This window comes from Phymastichus coffea, unplaced genomic scaffold (genome assembly GCF_024137745.1).
Source record: "Phymastichus coffea isolate CEN01 unplaced genomic scaffold, Cenicafe_Pcof_1.1 PCOF00147, whole genome shotgun sequence".
Lineage (NCBI taxonomy): Eukaryota > Metazoa > Arthropoda > Insecta > Hymenoptera > Eulophidae > Phymastichus > Phymastichus coffea.
The window spans coordinates 340183-356834 of record NW_026706958.1 but is presented as its reverse complement, the minus strand read 5'-3'; the positions used below and the strand labels follow the sequence as shown (position 1 = coordinate 356834).

Here is a 16652-nt window from a genome sequence, read left to right as displayed (position 1 = left end):
TCCCTTCGTTTGCTCAGTTTCTGGAGGTTGTTTACGTGAAAATAACAACCGACAAGATTTAGGATGTACTATAAGTATCATTGTTGAATATTTTCTTCGTGATAATTATAAATATATTCGTGAACCTTGTTCTTTCATCTACTTTTAAAGTAGAGAATTCTAGGTTACAGACTTGATGTTTGAAGAATTATGCAATACTCGAAAAATAAAGGAAAATGTTCATTTTAATGAAAATACATAACCTAGAGACTATTTGTGGCACAGCTGGCCTTTGACAGATTACCGTCTTCTCAACAACCGTCTTCTTGGTATTTTAATGACGAAAAAGACATACCCAAGCCTTTTAAAACATAGGCAAGCTAAGTGAAGAGCGAAGGGAACGAGCTCACGAAAGAAGGAGAAAAAAGAGAGGAGCAAGTCCATCCAATGCAAAGAATCATTTTAAATGCGATCGCATGCCAAAGCATTCGCCGCTCTTCATATGTCACAAAGACGAAAGAAGGAGTAAGGATAAGAGGCGTAGGTTACAAAGAAACTAGAGATGGAGAACGGAATGTCTTTTAATATACGATAACGCGTGGTGCCTTTTCGAGAACTGCGCGAGCTCGTTAAAACGGCGAAACCTTATCCGAACATAATGGCAGGCAGTAAGAAAGCTCTACCGTCCCTCGGAAACATCGTAAAAGCGATGCGTTTGTAGAATCAAGCTATTTTATCGAATGCATGAAACGTTACAAAAACGAAAATGTTCAAGAGAGGAAGCCACTTTCAATAAAATACAATTAAATTCGTGCGGCCGTATGATCGTTTTGGGTTTATTTTCGCGTGAATTGTTCCTGGCGGTGGAAATTCGAAAGGGATTCATTCGCGCGTCATATACATATTTCGAATAATCGATTTCAGGGGTCATTTAGCAATACTTTCATGATACCATCCTGTCTCTACGTATAAGTATTATTATTTGCAGTAACATAAAGTAGAAGTAAAATATTTCATTGAGAAACCTTCTCGAAGCTCAAACGCAAACGTCAAACGCAAGAGACGCATGATAGAAATCCCGAAGGCATTGCCGTATGAGAGTCGCTTTTATTCGCGGCCAAACTGCCACGTTTATCACGCAGAAATACTGCTTTCAATTTCATTTTTAGTATGTTTTCATCGTTGTGTATGTTGTGCTTTGAATGTTTTTGCCACGAAAAAGCAATCAGTTAGTACATCAATCACGCGAAATATCTGTCGAACGTAAAGTTAATCGGAAGTGAAAAATATTGAAACTTTCGATCGGTCATATGTACACTCACGTATAGAAGGCAGAGTAAATTCGTAAAAGTTCTTATAATAAAAATCAACGCCTGCATCATTGCCATTATTGACATGATCGGTTTGCGAGGTATGCGCGTAATCAGAAATTCGCTCGTCAAAGTGAGAACGAGGGTGAGGAGTATTTACCGAGTCGATGAAAGCTCGTGGTGAAAATATTTCCAGTAGTTGAAGTGTCTGCGAGTATTTGCAGAAATCGTTTTAAATGAAAGGAATGAATATACTTACTGACTTTATATATATATATACTTTGCTCTGAACAATTTACTCGCCAAAATTTTTCTAACCTCAAGTAGTTTTAATCTGAGCTTTTTCATTTGCGATTACCGATTCTCGAGAGCAAAAGATTTATTAAAATTTGATTTTTCAAATACAGGTAGGATATTGAAGTTTCGTTAATGGATGTTTTGCCCGCGAGAGAACTGTGGAACTATTTTGCTAACTAGACGAATTCCCCGAAATCTCGATTTTACAAAGTACCACAACTCGTTAACTTTAATTAGTAAATGTCAAATAAATTGCCGCTATATTCACAAATGGATAAAACTAACAAGTCTACTTTTGAAACTAAATGTTAACCTAGGAAAATTATTACACTAGAATTAAAACATTGAAATAAATGAAGAGATCACATATAATATTCAAATATAACGAACATGACAATGAATATTATGATTGTTTGACTTAGCAACGTAATAGTATTTAAAAATTAGACCAGTTTGCTGTTAGTCCTTGCATTTGTACTGACTTCACACACAGGTGGCCTCCTCATCGTGAAAAATGGAGCTAATAATTCAACCGGCAATGGAAAAATAATTGTAGAATTCTTCTCGGCAGATATATTGTTGAGAGTCTGTAAGTACCGCAGCTAAGAAAGCAAACAATAAAAAAGTCCTGATAAATCCTTGGTGCAGTGTGAAAAATTAGTTAATTCAAAGTGTTTATAGTGTTGTGAGGGAGCACTGACGGGAGGTAATTGGAGATGTCAACAGTGTAAATTACGGATTACGAAGCTTCAGTCAACTTAATTGTCGCGATTACCTGAAGCGCAGCAGGACTCATAGATATGACATCACTTGCTTCTTTAAGGGCTCGCGAAGCGCGCATTTCACCCTCGGCTGCAATCACTTTAGCTCGAGCTTCGCGAGCTGCTTCCGCCTCGGCAGCCATCGCTCGTTGAAGCTGCACCGGCAGTCGCACATCCTTTCTGGCCGAATGAAAGAGTACGTTGAATTTCCGTATTCGTTACTCAAAATTTTTACCAATCATACAAACTTGGATACTGACATTTCCACACGCTCGACTTTTACTCCCCAGGGATCAGTGGCTTCATCGAGTGATGCCTGCATAGTATGGGATATAGTTTCTCGTTCAGCTAGAATCTCGGCAAGGCTCCTTGTGCCGAGAACAGTACGCAGAGTACTCGCGGCCAATAGTCGCGTTGAGTGGCTATGTATGCACATGGATTTACAAGCTAAACAATTGTAGACTTTTTCTTCTACTTTTTTTTCCTCTTTTATTTGAGAGGAAAAAAAATTCGCACACAGTGTTGACCCGTAAAAAATAAAGCTAAATAAATTGCGTTGGCTGGCTGGTGTATGTCGTTATATAGGCATATAACGGGATTAAAACTCCTGCTTCCGAATGCTGCTTTCTCGTTTATTTTATTTTTTTTCATTTTTTGTTCAACTGCAGCATGCAAAATAAAATCCGAGTTTACGTTATGAATACGCCAGCTCTGTTTACAAGAACTATCGGAAATTTTTTTACGACCATAGAATTCTATGTTGAAACGCGTTGGCTGGATTGTCTATGTAATGGAAAACTTTCTATAGATTTCTACTGGCAATGGTTTAATCTCATAAAATTCTATTTACTTAACAAAGAAAGAAAGGATTATTACTCTTTCATGTTATGTGATTATAAGTCACATATTCGAAATGAAAACTAAGTCTGCAATCTACGTAGGATAAGAGATTTTTTCATTATTCTATATTTGTTTCAAATAAACTGAATAGATTGGATATTAAAAAATGTAAAGCTCAAAGTTTTCAAGAAATAAGTGTATAAAGCAAAGGTTCATATTATGTTTTTTAAGCAATATTGCTTATAAAATATATAATGTTCTATAAAGCAGAAGGAAAGAAGGAAAAGAGCGTAAATAATAAATATAAATAAAAATAAAACTCCAATGTCGTAATGATTTATGTCAATGATATTAATAAAATTAATATTAAAAAATGATAAGTTGAAATTTCTCAGCAAATTATCTATCAGAATATATTAGCTAAGAGTAATGAGTAATTAGCATTTAATAGTCCAATTAGTTACCTGTAATTCGCAATCTTGACGACGGCGTTGAGGGGCTCCTTAATACGGTAATAGACGACTGCATCGACGCTGACAGTAACAGAGTCTTTGGTAAGGACCTCCTGCGGGGGCACATCGAATGACACGGTACGTAAATCAACTCGTACGCAGTTGTCGATACAAGGGATTACGAAAAATGTACCTGAAAATCATATTTCAAAATTTTCATGTTAAGGCATATTTAACCAATGATTCTTAATATATTCACACAAATCTACTTTTATCGCGTTTTAATTTAATAAAATTATAGATAATTCGCAATTGTATAAAGTATGATGAATAATTAAATTTTTTTATTGAAAATTGATTTGCTTGATCAAGAAAATTTATTAATATTTCAAACATTTAAGCATTTTTCTACATAACTATTCAATTAACTATATTTAAATTTAATATTGTACAGATGTGATAAAATTGAAATATGTAGTATACCTGGACCTCGAGGTTCACCTTTCAATCGACCCATTCTAAACACAACTGCTCTTTCGTATTCTTGTACGACTTTAAAAATGACGCACAGAGAAAATGGCATTGTAATAAGGATGAGCAAGAAGGATCCAATGACAGCGGAAAGTTCGATACATCTTGTCATTATTCCCATACCTTCAGGGTCTTCTTCCTTAAGCGATTCTCCTATGATTCATCACAAAAAATTATATAAATTAATGAGATTCTTCTTAGAGGTTAAGATTCATACTGTATAGTGCTTATTACTATTCTAAGAATGTTCATTAATAAAAGTCTCCGTGAACTAATCATAATTCAATTTTTTTCCAAAATGGAATACCAAATAACTTTTTGCGCGGTAAATTTTTTGTAGCAATTAGTGCAATTAATAAGTTTTCATAATCCTTCATTTCTTTTATATGAAAAAGCTACTTGATCTTCTGATATAAAGTATCAGCGAACAATCTACCCGAGCTCGCACTATTAATTAAATGCTTTCGTTTAACTACCACAGGCTAGGAGAAAAAAATGTATAGCCAAATAGAAAATAAATCTCACTGAACTCAACGAAGCATTCGACGCCTCCACTTCCGGTTTTCGTACAGCCGTAGTTTACCATACCGTCGTGTTTGCCTCGTCGAATTATTATCCCATTCTAGCAGCAGCAGCAGCAGCAGCAGCAGTAGCAGCCTTCTCGTTTGCTTGCCTCGGACGCCTCATCGTGTTGAACGCTGCTGTCGTTGTGTGTGAGGAGGTGGGGGGGGGGGGGGGGTACTATATAGCTTGCTGTACGTGTACTCTCTCTGCTCCACTTGCGAAGCCTGAATGACAGTCAAAAATAGGATTATGCGGTCGTGCTTCGGATGAAACCTGGAACAAGATGGAAGTTCGATGCAATCAAGTGTATTTTTAATTTAAGATGTAAAAGATCAATTTTTCTTTTATTAAAAAAACATTACACATATGCTGCTGAAATTTTTTATTGGAATTGGTTGTATAATAAATATAAGTACACTTAAAAATAATTAATCCCGATACAAAGTCACTAAAACTTTATACAGTTATCAAGACAGAACACACAGACATTTTACGTGCAAGACCTTAATTACTTCATTAATCTCAATTAATCTTATGCGTAGTCGAAAAGAGAGAGAGAGAGAGAAGAAGAACATCCGGACACACAAAAACAATGTAAAGTCGTTAGTGAAGTTTCCAAGAGACCTGAGACATCATTACCATGCTTACCTCAAGCGACGCCGTGAAAATAAGAAAAAAAGAAGAAGAAACTTTCGTGTTCCGGGGTCGTTGAAGTTCTGCAACTGCTCAATTAGTGTCTCGCGAGAAAGAAAATTTTTCCTGAGAAATACCTCCTCGCGGCTCTTCAAAGTCGTTCGCGCTCGCGCGGGATCCAATTTAGCTGCTAGACGGCTTCTGCTGCGCACAAGCTCACCGAAAAACCAGAACGATCTTTGGTAGGCGAAATTCTCCACTCTCCCACTCATGAGATTTCACCGACCTCTACTCCTTCTCCTCTATCCACTTTTCCACAATGTTCGATCGCTACTATCACTTTTTATTTTTCTTTGCATTCACAAATTGAAGAGAAGCTTTGTTGTAATTATATTATGGAAAGTACGGATTATGTAAATAGATATTTTTTCTGTACAAGCGGACCTTGATTCAATGACATATTGACTCATTATATTAATGACATATTATATTCAACTTAATATAATATTAAGGCGTATGTTTCATGGCTGACCATATTTGTCTCATACTACTGAAAATGAATAAGAATAATATAAATTTGTTATCAGAGTCGCTAAAATTTTTAAAATATTTTTAAGAATTCTAAATATGCAATTATCAGTATTGTATAATTAAAATAATTTAAAACTGTAATACAAAAAAATGATGAAGCTTTTGTATCAAAACGTATGAAGAGCACCATTGTGGTTCAATTATTGAATCGCCAGGATAAATACAATTCATAAAACTAAATTCAGTCAAAACTCTTCATTACCACGTTAGGTATAGTTTTTCACGTGCGAGAAACAGACTATATATTGCTACAGGGCAACGATGAATCGCCGTGGGCCACCACGTTATATTTGCGGCTCGATTCCGCAGCGTAGTATAGTAGCTGTCTCTGGCAAATCGCGCGGCACGTACCTTTATACCGCAGACTCACGCACGTGCACGTCGATATACCAAATTAGCTTCCTCGGTGTTTGCATCAAGCGCGTCATGCCAGAGCGTAGTGTGTATAAAACCCGAGTATCTGTACGACTGCGGCGAGTTTTCCACGGGAATCCGAGCTTCGATGCACTCCAAAAGATTCGCCTAGCTTATAACGCGATGAGAGTTGCTGCGGTTTTTCGTATCGATACGCTGAATGCCATTTGTTTGCGAAGCATTGACGCTTCATAGTTTGACGAATAAGAAAAAAGAAAAGAGTTAGGTTATCTCTCGCGGTGGCTGTTGAGCAAGCAGTCTATGCAGATAATAAACTTTCTTTTTGCTGAAAATAGAGGATTAATTGAAACAGCTGGTAAGACAAACAAACTTCGTCTGAGCTGAATATAGTCACTCGGTTGATGTACTTTTTCTCCTGACCTCCGGCTGAATGAATTTAAAAATAAGATCCAGTTCTCGCTTGAGAACGTTACTTGAAAACTAACTGCCTTTACGATAAATCGAAATAATATCTGTAGCAGTACTTGAACGAAGTTCGATATTTCTTTATCGGCACATAGTCTCACTTGAATATCGCTCATGGTACGTACGAATGAAACGTTGTTTAGTTTCACATGTGTATTTTTCGATGATATGTGATAGTGGTTTACTTTCTTTTTTAGTAATTTGAAAAATGCAGATCGAATGCATAAAAGTAAAATATAGCCGCAGAATTGAAGGGATATAGACATGGTTAGTATAGACAAATCTATTAGGAAAACTTCGGCAAATAGTGATTGAAGCAAAAAAGTGAAAATAGCCTATCGGTAAAGAAAATAGGTCAGCGTCGCACATTTTCATTACATTCAAGCTCATATATATATATATATATATATATATATATATATATATATATATATATATATATCGATTCGTAAAGAGATGCAGATATACCTGACGAAGCGATACATCATATACTCCGCTTCTACTGATGCTATCCATAGTCCGGCTATGTTTACTCAAGGCACGTATATATCAGCAACAGTAGCGTTAGTAATACCTTTATATGCGTGAAATCGATTTTGTTGACCAAATAATATTGCTTATTCAGCGAATTGCCAGCAAGCCTTTGTAAAATGTACACAGTTAGAAATTAAAGGGCAGTCGATTAAAGTAGCGCTGCTACGTAGCTTTGTTCAATTAGAAATTCATCTGGTGTTTGACGTTTGACAACGGAATGCCCTAACGAACATTTTCGTATGGCCGAATAGGATATTAACAGCTGGAGGAAATTGAGTTCCTTGTTTGCGCTTACCTACTACGTCACAGAGTAGAACCGCTTCTATCTCAAAGGCTACACTGTTTTACGCCATATTTATACCTTTGAAGCGTTTGATGGGAGGAAAAATGAGAAACTTTTGCGAAAATTTAACTTTGAGTATTGAAACAATTTGAATTTTGATTATGAGGATCGTTTTCAATTATAAAATGTTCATCTAGTCGAAATTAAAGGGTTCGGATATTTGCTTCTCTTTTTTGAAGTATAGCGTTAATTGACAAAGGACCGCCTTTGTAGGAAATTCGTTTATAATTCCACCAAAAAAAGTAACGATTGTTCAAGAAACAACATATGGTTTAGCCATAAAAATTGTAAGCTTTGGAATTTGCAGTGAGATAGAAAAGGTGTGCAATTAAATCATTATGATTTCCCAGGATATCGCGGAATACCTGAAAAATAGCAATGGAGAAAGCAAAGCAAATGATTGGTTGCTTCATCAAGGCAAATCGATCTCTGGGAAATATGCCAATCTCACAAAGTATTTGGCTCGGTTGTACAGCCGTCTATGTTTATATATCTATAGATATACAGGGCGAAGCTCATGTGGTGCCTTTGGCTTTCGCTAGGTGCACACCAGCTGTCCGTTCGTAATACCTCGCTTAACGCTGGGCTTGCCTACGATGGATGAAATGCCCTCCGGCTCCTCGTATCTATAGATTTTGTATCTTGATATATTCTATAGATATATTCGAGTGCTACGGTGGCGTCAAAAATTCAACTCTCTCTCTCCTCTTCGTTGTCGTCGAGATGTTTATCTTTGATTAAAAATCAAACGACTTTGATTCTCTTTCTTTAAAACTTTTTCTACAATATTAAAAATTTTTTGTTAGAATTAAAATGTGAAACAATGTGTTAGCACGAACGAATGTTCAAATTACGAAAACCAAGACCAAGTTGACCACAGAAATGCCTTTGAGGTAGCCGACGGTATATAGCTGCAACGTTCTCCAGAGGCTCCATTAGTTGATATTTCACGTCAGGTAGAGCGGGCGTCGAGCGATCGCAAGGGAACTCAGACATGATAACAGTCTCGTGAGTATTCAGAATGAATATTGCTAGCTAGTTCTTGTTAGTATAAGCAATGTTACAGTCTCTATGAAAAAGATAAACCATTCAATGGTAATAAAATCATTACGAATTCGTATATAATTATATGAATGTGATTAAAAATGTGCATGCGAAAATAAATGTGGTCACGATGTTTTTACCACAATTTTATTTTATTCTACCTGGTTTGACAGCCAGCGCGCCTTTATTATTGCATTATAATTCGCGATCGTCGTGGCAATTTTCCACACGACAGGTCTTTCAATACTTTTTTTTCTCACTCTCTCTTTTTTATAAAACGAGGCTATTGCACCGGGTGCGTGTGAAAAAGTTACGTCAAAAAGTAAAAAAAGTGTGATATACTGTTATAGACGAGTATTAGATGAATAACCAAAAATAAAAAATGGCAAAAGAACTGCACTAGCTTTTTCTCAAAATTCGAAATAATATGTAAATAAATTTTGATTTTCCTTTAGAAACGTAAATTAATTTTAGTAAGTAACTGATATCTACGCCTTTGGTAAGGTTTCGTAAAAAAACACATTTCAGTGAGGTCGAAGCGCTTTCATGCACTGATACCATATTCCGCGCATCCTGATCCCAAGAAGCGAACTTCCAATATAGTTGCTTCCGTCGCTGTGACAACCCATCACTTTCAGCGAGCACACCAGTCTTCTTATGCAACGCGCGCAGATTCGCCGCGCTTACCAAGTATATACAAACTATCCCTGTGCAGATTCACGAAAATATCGAAGAAAGTATGCGCCACCGATCGCAATCATGAAAATGAAAGCCGCGGGAGTATCGCTAAAAGTTAGCCTCGCGTGGAACGTGGATTATTTCAAGAGTTCTGAATTTTCGATTATTTCCTCACACAACTCGTGGCTACGTTGCCCCTCCCCGTCGACTTTAAGGCTTTCGTTATGATGAAATAACTTTGCCAAGTATTACGTACTCCGTGATGGAGACGAGGATAAAAAAAGGAGAGTGCTCGAAAGGATATTACTTTGGAAAATTTTTACTATCGCGCGCTGCTAATGAGAATACGTATAGATGAATTTTTTAAATAGTTTGCCGCTACTTATTTTGTTATATTGCATTGTGGGAAAATTTCCTGTGCGTGCGGACGCGATGTTTGGAATTTCAATTAATTCGTACTAAATAAATTCGTCTTTGAGCTATTTATTTGAGTTTTATTGTATCCTATTATATTATAAAGGGAACATTTGAAGTGTAGTACAAAATGTAAAACTGCAAATAGTAAATTATAACGGTGTAACTCGCAGGAAATCACTTGAAAGTTACCTACGCTATACGAATTTCAATTAATACGTATTGTAATAAGTCTGAGGTATTTATTGAAATTTCCTATAGCGCCATTAGGTACCGCCGACAGTTATATTATTGCGAAAATAACTCATCAAACTCAGCCTAATGAGAAGTATGCATCGATTTTCACTAGATTGCAATGAAAATTTTCAAATATGTCGAATACAAACCTCATGAGAGCGAATCATTATTTCTGCGCTGAAAAAAGCTTCGCTAAAATTTCAGCGTATTTATGTTTAAGCGCGTAGAAAAGAAAGGGAAGATTACGAAGAAAGTTGGAAAATGAAAATAGTTTGGGGTGGAGAGCGAGTAAGAAGCTGCTTAGTTTGCAACTTTCCAATGCTGCAGTTAACCACGTCAACGCGTCGTCAAATTCTCAGAGCGCGCAAGTTCATCTTGGACGCCGGGCTTGGGGCGCGAGCGCCCCGCGGCCATTAGTCCCGGTGAATTGAATTACCGAAATTACACCTCTGGGCAGGCAAGAAAATCTGCGAGGCGGGCAACGAGATTAAGATTCTCTTATCCTTCTCTCGCCTTTGCGTCGGAGCCCTCGAGCCGCTCGCGTACGCGCAGCTCTCGCGATGGTTTAAGCTAATACTCCGTGCAATCTTACAAGTAAGTTATTGTTTTACGACCGAGGCGCATGATTAATCGCTTAACTAACTCTGAGGACTTGACGGCTTAATTCATTATTCTGTGCGATTGCCAGGCTACCGGGGTGTAATTGCTTTTGTAGCTCTCTCAAACATTTCGATACGCTGATTTGGTATTTCTTTCGAAACGGGCAACTTAGTCGCGAGTGAAGCAAGATAAAAAGAAAGCAAAGAACCCATCCAATTTCAAAACTAACCGAGAAAAGCTCGGGCATTTTCCAATCGCCAGCAAAGGTGTCGCGTGTAGTATACGTGCGCGCCGGTAGCCATTCTCCGCGCGCGGCGCATATTCTCTCTTTGGAGAGGTTCGGAACATCACGTCGATATACATCGCAGGTGGCGTGCACTTGTCAACGAGGCGCTACAAAGCCTGCGTCGCTCGCTCGCGCCAAGAGAATGTGTTTGTCGGTCGCGTGTATAGAGCTATAGACTGTACGCAGCTACGTTCGAGGAAACTTGACGAGCTTGCAGGTATACGAAAAGCCCTCGCTGCGGGCGATCCTTCGGTAAACCGAATCCACGGATCTCAACGCGTTATCTATACGTGTCTGCTGGAATGAACGCTTCGGGATATTTTTTTATTTGTTCTGCCAATGGTTGAATGGAAGTTGGGTGGGATTTTTTTTAGGCTGTGATGGGAATGACACGCGCACTTGGAATATCGCGCAGGCGAAACCTTGGGTTCGAATAATGCTATTTTACGGAGCAAATTTTTACATTTTTGTAATCAATTATTTTAGTTATTGATTGAAGAGGTTTTCAATAGTACCTAAAGAACATTGATTCTCAGCACTATTAGAATTCATTCAGTTTGATTATGACCTCTACTAACATTTAATGTCTTATAAACTTACAAAAGAATGACAGCCAGTAAAGTCAAGCATCTCCGTTGATTGTGTATTCATAGATGCATATAATGGGGCACTTATACACTTCTCTTGTCGCGTACATTTATGAATCCATACTATCGACACGAGATCTAATAAATATTCTTTTATGGTTTTTTTGTCGAAAATAGATGTTTGTTCTTACCGCAGAACAAAACGTTCTGCCTATTTTTTCACAAAAAATCTGTTCGTATATCCATGTTAACCATAAAATAAATCAATGATAATGTCATATCCATCAATAAATAAGTTGTCGACCATAAAAGAAAAGAAGAAAAAAGATGAAAAGAAAGTGGATACCACAATAAAGCCATAAAGTCGTCTACATAACGTAGAGAATCGGTTGATGGGGTATAAGTTGGCCACTTTGCTGGCGTGCGGCATAGTACAGTGGTGTATCGCAGAGACGAGAGCGACGGCGGCGGCGTTTGTTGAAACGCGCCGAGCGCGCGTGGGCAATATTATCCTGAATCATCCCTTAACGAGGAGGATATAGACCTTCGAAACGCCGGTAATCTCGTCTGCGCTGCCGCAGATTACTCGAGATTCGCCGCTTGTAGATACAAGCGCCCGATATCGTTACGCTAGAAATCACTGCGGACACGTTGCTGCTGCTACTGTAGCTTCTATACATATATATATATATATATGTATATAGATAGCTATACATCGCGCTACTACTTGCTTCGTTATCGTGGTGTTGTTGCTGAGGACCCAGCTGTGAGCGCATGTCGCTGACATTTTAACGCTTGAGATTGAGCCGATAGTAACAAATCTATGTATCGCGGAAATTTTTCAAGCGCAATGACAGCCTTTGTTTATTGGCATTTTTTCACGCTAGAACAATTTCAGTACGAAAAATCAAGGCGAAACGTTAATAAAATTATCGCGCACGTAACTTCGCTGCTCATGAAAGTATCGTTAGAATATTTTCGTCAATTTTAATATTCTTGTTGCTCACCCACGTATTTCGCACATGGAGCTTTGATTGTATGAAAAAGCAAAATAAATATGAATTCAATATTCAATCGTAGAAATGGAAAAATAAAAAACTTTTTTTTAGTGTTTTGCATGAAAGGGAATTCATTTCCTTTTTTCCCCCTAATTTTTTTGGCAACTGAAAATGAAAATAAATGATTATGAACGAAGAAATGAAAATCAATTGACCATGGCACATACGTTTCAGGTGAAAGGAGCGCATAAAACTAATACCCTGCATAACCATTCAGAATTGATGGGCTTACACTGTTTCTTGTTAGAAATGAATATGAAATACGCACTTTAATAACAGTCAGCCATCAAGCTTCTTTATCGTCTTATACCATCAAAGTCATCTTGGTATAACCTAACGCAAGACGTCCTGTACTGGTGTGCGGCCCTTTCGCAATGGTGTCGTCTGCTATAAATCATAAACAAGAGCCAATGTGCATCTCGGGGACGCTTATCGGGCTTGCGGTGAAACCGCCGACATCCGTCTTGTGTCGCCGAGACGGAACACGGTTCTAACGCCCTGCGCGAAGGTTATATATTGGGGTCATGGGACAACGAAAACGCTCCTTGACGAATTGCTAAATGCTTACAACATATTTTTTGCGCCTTCTGCGTTTATATGTCCAACATATCTCGATTAAGTTAAATTTGCTCGGATTGTGCTTGTATGCAGAGCTTCCCGTAAATCCTAGTTATCGAGCCGACTGGTTTACTGTGGAAGTAGAATTAACAAAGCAGAGGAGAGAGAGAGAGAGAGAGAGTGTTTTCGACAACAATAAAAAATTTCGTTTGTAAGCACTTGGTTGGTTGTCAGTTAAGCGAAATTTCGTTAATACTTGTCAATTGAGCTCGTCAATTCGAGGAAAGAAATATAGATAGTAAATAACATTACGGGGCGCATGTCGAAAATAAACTTTTTAATTCAAATATTATGATAACGAGAGAGGTTGAAGTTACAAATTATCGAGCATTAATTAAATTCGAGTTGTAACGTTTGGCGCGCGAGGATTATTGCAAAGGTATATTTTGCGCAACTTCTCGCGCGCGCCGAAAATTCGGTATTAAAAGAACACTGGGGAATCATCGGGTAGTACGTCGAAAAAAGTGCCAAGCGATAGAGTCCAAGCAATAGACTGTAAGTGAAGCACTGATCAAAAAAGAGAGAGAGAGAGAGAGGACAACGGTCGCGCGCACGGAGGACGAGTGCAGCAAGAACGAGTCACACTTCGCAGCAGCGGCGCGAGCAAGCGTCGCGATAAAAATTTACGAGGCGGAATGCGAATCCAATGCGAGAATGGAGAAGGAAAATATCCGAGGGAGGGCGAGCGTGTGCCACGGGAACGATCTATTATTTATCGCTGGCACATAATTCACCTTAGACTCGCGCACGTCCAGAGCGAGAATAAACAATGCGCTTTGGCGGCCAACTGTTTTTCCCTTTTCTCTCCGCTCAATGGCTTATTCGGTTTCTGTTTCTTGTCGCGCCTTCGCGAGCATCATTTATCAAATATCATGCTGATTTTTCAGCCTGGCCTCGGTAAAATTTGTAGCGCAGCTATTCCACGCTGACTTCTTACTGCTTCAATGTGTAATATACTGATATTGGTACACGATTCGTTTCGACTCCTGCGAGTTGACATGAATTATAAATACAGCAATCTTAGGCATATGTGCATCGAGCTGATAATAAAATTTTCGTGAACTCGAACACACCTCACTTTCCAACATGAGAACTGAGGATTACTAGCCTCCGCGAAAAGAAGAGTAGTGGAGACTCACAAATGGTCAATATTGAAATCAATCAGTAAACATCCACATGAATCTATATACATTTCAGCCAATACTTTTATTGAATCCTTGAAGTTTTCGGACGTAGCGTCGTTTTGTTTTTCCAGGCGCACGGCTTATGATCGAGTGACACTTGGTAACACACGTTTTTTGTCGTAGCTTAGCTTATAAATCACGAGCGGAGAGGGCAACAATAAACCGAGCTAAAAAGCTCGCGGCATCAATCTTGCCGAGCGTCATCACAGCCAGCTCTCGTCCTCCCACAGCTCTTGTAAAAACGCGAAAGTTCGATCGCGCGAACCAAAGTTCGCTTATCGCGAAAGAGAGAGAGAGAGAGAGAGAGAGAGACAGAGAGAGAGAGAGAGAGAGAGAGAAAAGAAGAAAGTTCTGAAAGAAGGCATTGCGCGCTCTGCCCATCCATCAGCCAGTCGAGACACCGTAACACCGATCTCGCTCTATCTCGGCTACCTATGCTACAAATCATGCCGCGAGCTTTGTCCTCTCGCGTTCTATTTTGCTGTCTCGAGGCTTGTCTGTCGGTTCCGTTTGCGCGTGTGTCTCTGTGTGTTGCATACCGGGAATTTCTCACGCGAAAGATAAGACTGCTTTTTTTATAAGCGAGCTTCTGATTTACTGCACGCACGCCTCCAAATTGTTTGGCATTTGATATTGTCTGATGAGTCTGCTAGGATCTACAATTCAATTATGAATTGCGAACACATGCTAAACGTAAGCCGAACAGTTTGGAGTGAGATGGTGTTTTTTTCTTGAAATTATTCAATAAAATTCTAATAGAAACTAGATAACCTTATCTGAAATATTTTCCTATCATTCCTAATAAATAACAAAAAATCAATGACAATATTTATGAAACTCATGAAAATTTTGCTCTTCGATCACTTTCTTTATCAAGCCTCTGGAATATATAGACGGAGGAGAATCATTAAAAGTGATTTATTCGTGGGATCTCGCTCACTTCCGCGCAGATTGCTGAAATCTTGCGGGCGCACACATGTGCATAGATTTATCCGGGAGAGGGAGAGAAAAAGGCGAAATAGAGCGAAAAATTCCCTCGGAACAATAAAATGCACTTGTAAATCACACTCTCTCTTTCTCTCTCTCCAGAGGCGGGAATGAAAAGACGCGAGGGTACACGGTGGAGAGAGAGAGATATATAGACAAAAGAATGGCGAGCCGATATGCAAGAGAGAGAGAGATGGGAGGAAGAGGTTGCACGAATAAAAGAAATGCAGAAGTAGGGACGCGGAAAGAGGTATTGAATGCGAAATCGAGGGGCTGCGTGCATCGAGCGGAAGATTGATTCACGAAGATTAATATTTATCGAGGCTTCATCCTTTTTTTCGGCGGTATCGTTATTCGCCTGGTATTTCGGAAATCAGGAATATTGATTTTCTTTCTTGTTATTGCTAAAGTGATTGTGGTGAATTCATTTATCAAAATATTTTCGTAGATACTTAAAGACTGAAGACAACCTCAATTATTTCAAAACATCCAAATGCCCCAGAATAATTAATAGCGTTCATGAGATCTACTCTTGTCAAATTGATCAATCAAAAGTTTCAAGCTCCACACTTTAGAAGATCAAGTTCAAACCAATTCAGTTTTAGACGAGAGAGAGAGAGAGAGAGAGAGAGAGAGAGAGAGAGAGAGAGAGAGAGACTAAAATGAATTTAAGGAATAAATGAAAATTCCTTCATATACTTGGCAAAACTTTTTGATGGCAGCTATTGATTTGTCAGAAAGTGCTACCGTTCACGAGGTTTCTGCTAGCCAATTTGCAATAATTGACGAACGATTGGCGTGTCAAAGTAATAAAGACTTCAAATGACTTATAACTCGTAAGAGAAGCTGAAACAAGGAAAAAGTAATGAAACTTGAAAAAGAAACTCAATAAAGGAACGCACGTGGGAAGAGGGACCATGAAAATAGGAGACGCGAAAAGAAGAGAGAAAGAGAACTGCCTCTTGAATTTAACGGGAGTAAGAAGGGATGAAATCCAGAAAAAAACGAGCAGACAGGACATTGTCCTCGAGCTGCCACTGCTCTTACCATCGTGACTAGCATTTTCGATTCACAGAGTTATAATAATTCATGATGTCGACTCCTTGTAGATGACGCACGTACAATTTTTTCTGCAATGCGTTACGTTGCAAATGATGGATGATTGCTCATCTAAAATTCCTTCGAAACAATTAACAATACAGAATGAAATTTGTAAGATAAAAATATAGAGTACACTTCTAATTCTCTTTCATCAGTCAGGCAAAAATCCGTATAATAAAAGAT

At 38.4% G+C, this 16652-nt stretch overlaps 1 protein-coding gene across 1 annotated transcript; it reads right to left on the bottom strand.

Annotated features, from left to right (window-relative positions):
* Positions 1-1849: 1849 nt before the first annotated feature.
* On the bottom strand, positions 1850-5549 carry LOC131672290 (band 7 protein AGAP004871-like). The gene is made up of 7 exons (XM_058949422.1): positions 5383-5549; positions 4696-5007; positions 4123-4323; positions 3652-3832; positions 2608-2769; positions 2362-2527; positions 1850-2188 (listed from the first exon to the last, which is right to left on the bottom strand). Exons 2-7 carry the CDS (start codon positions 4754-4756, stop codon positions 2030-2032), a joined length of 930 nt encoding a protein of 309 aa, XP_058805405.1. The 5' UTR covers positions 4757-5007; positions 5383-5549; the 3' UTR covers positions 1850-2029.
* Positions 5550-16652: the final 11103 nt, after the last annotated feature.

What these genes read in the sequence shown, in the direction of transcription:
- LOC131672290 (XM_058949422.1), bottom strand. Translation starts at nt 4,756, where the DNA reads ATGGTAAACTACGGCTGTACGAAAACCGGAAGTGGAGGCGTCGAATGC. An exon ending in AGGTGAACCTCGAGGTCCAG is followed by an intron (nt 3,833 to 4,122) that starts GTATACTACATA and finishes TATGATTTTCAG; the next exon opens with GTACATTTTTCGTAATCCCT. An exon ending in GTCAAGATTGCGAATTACAG is followed by an intron (nt 2,770 to 3,651) that starts GTAACTAATTGG and finishes GTGCATACATAG; the next exon opens with CCACTCAACGCGACTATTGG.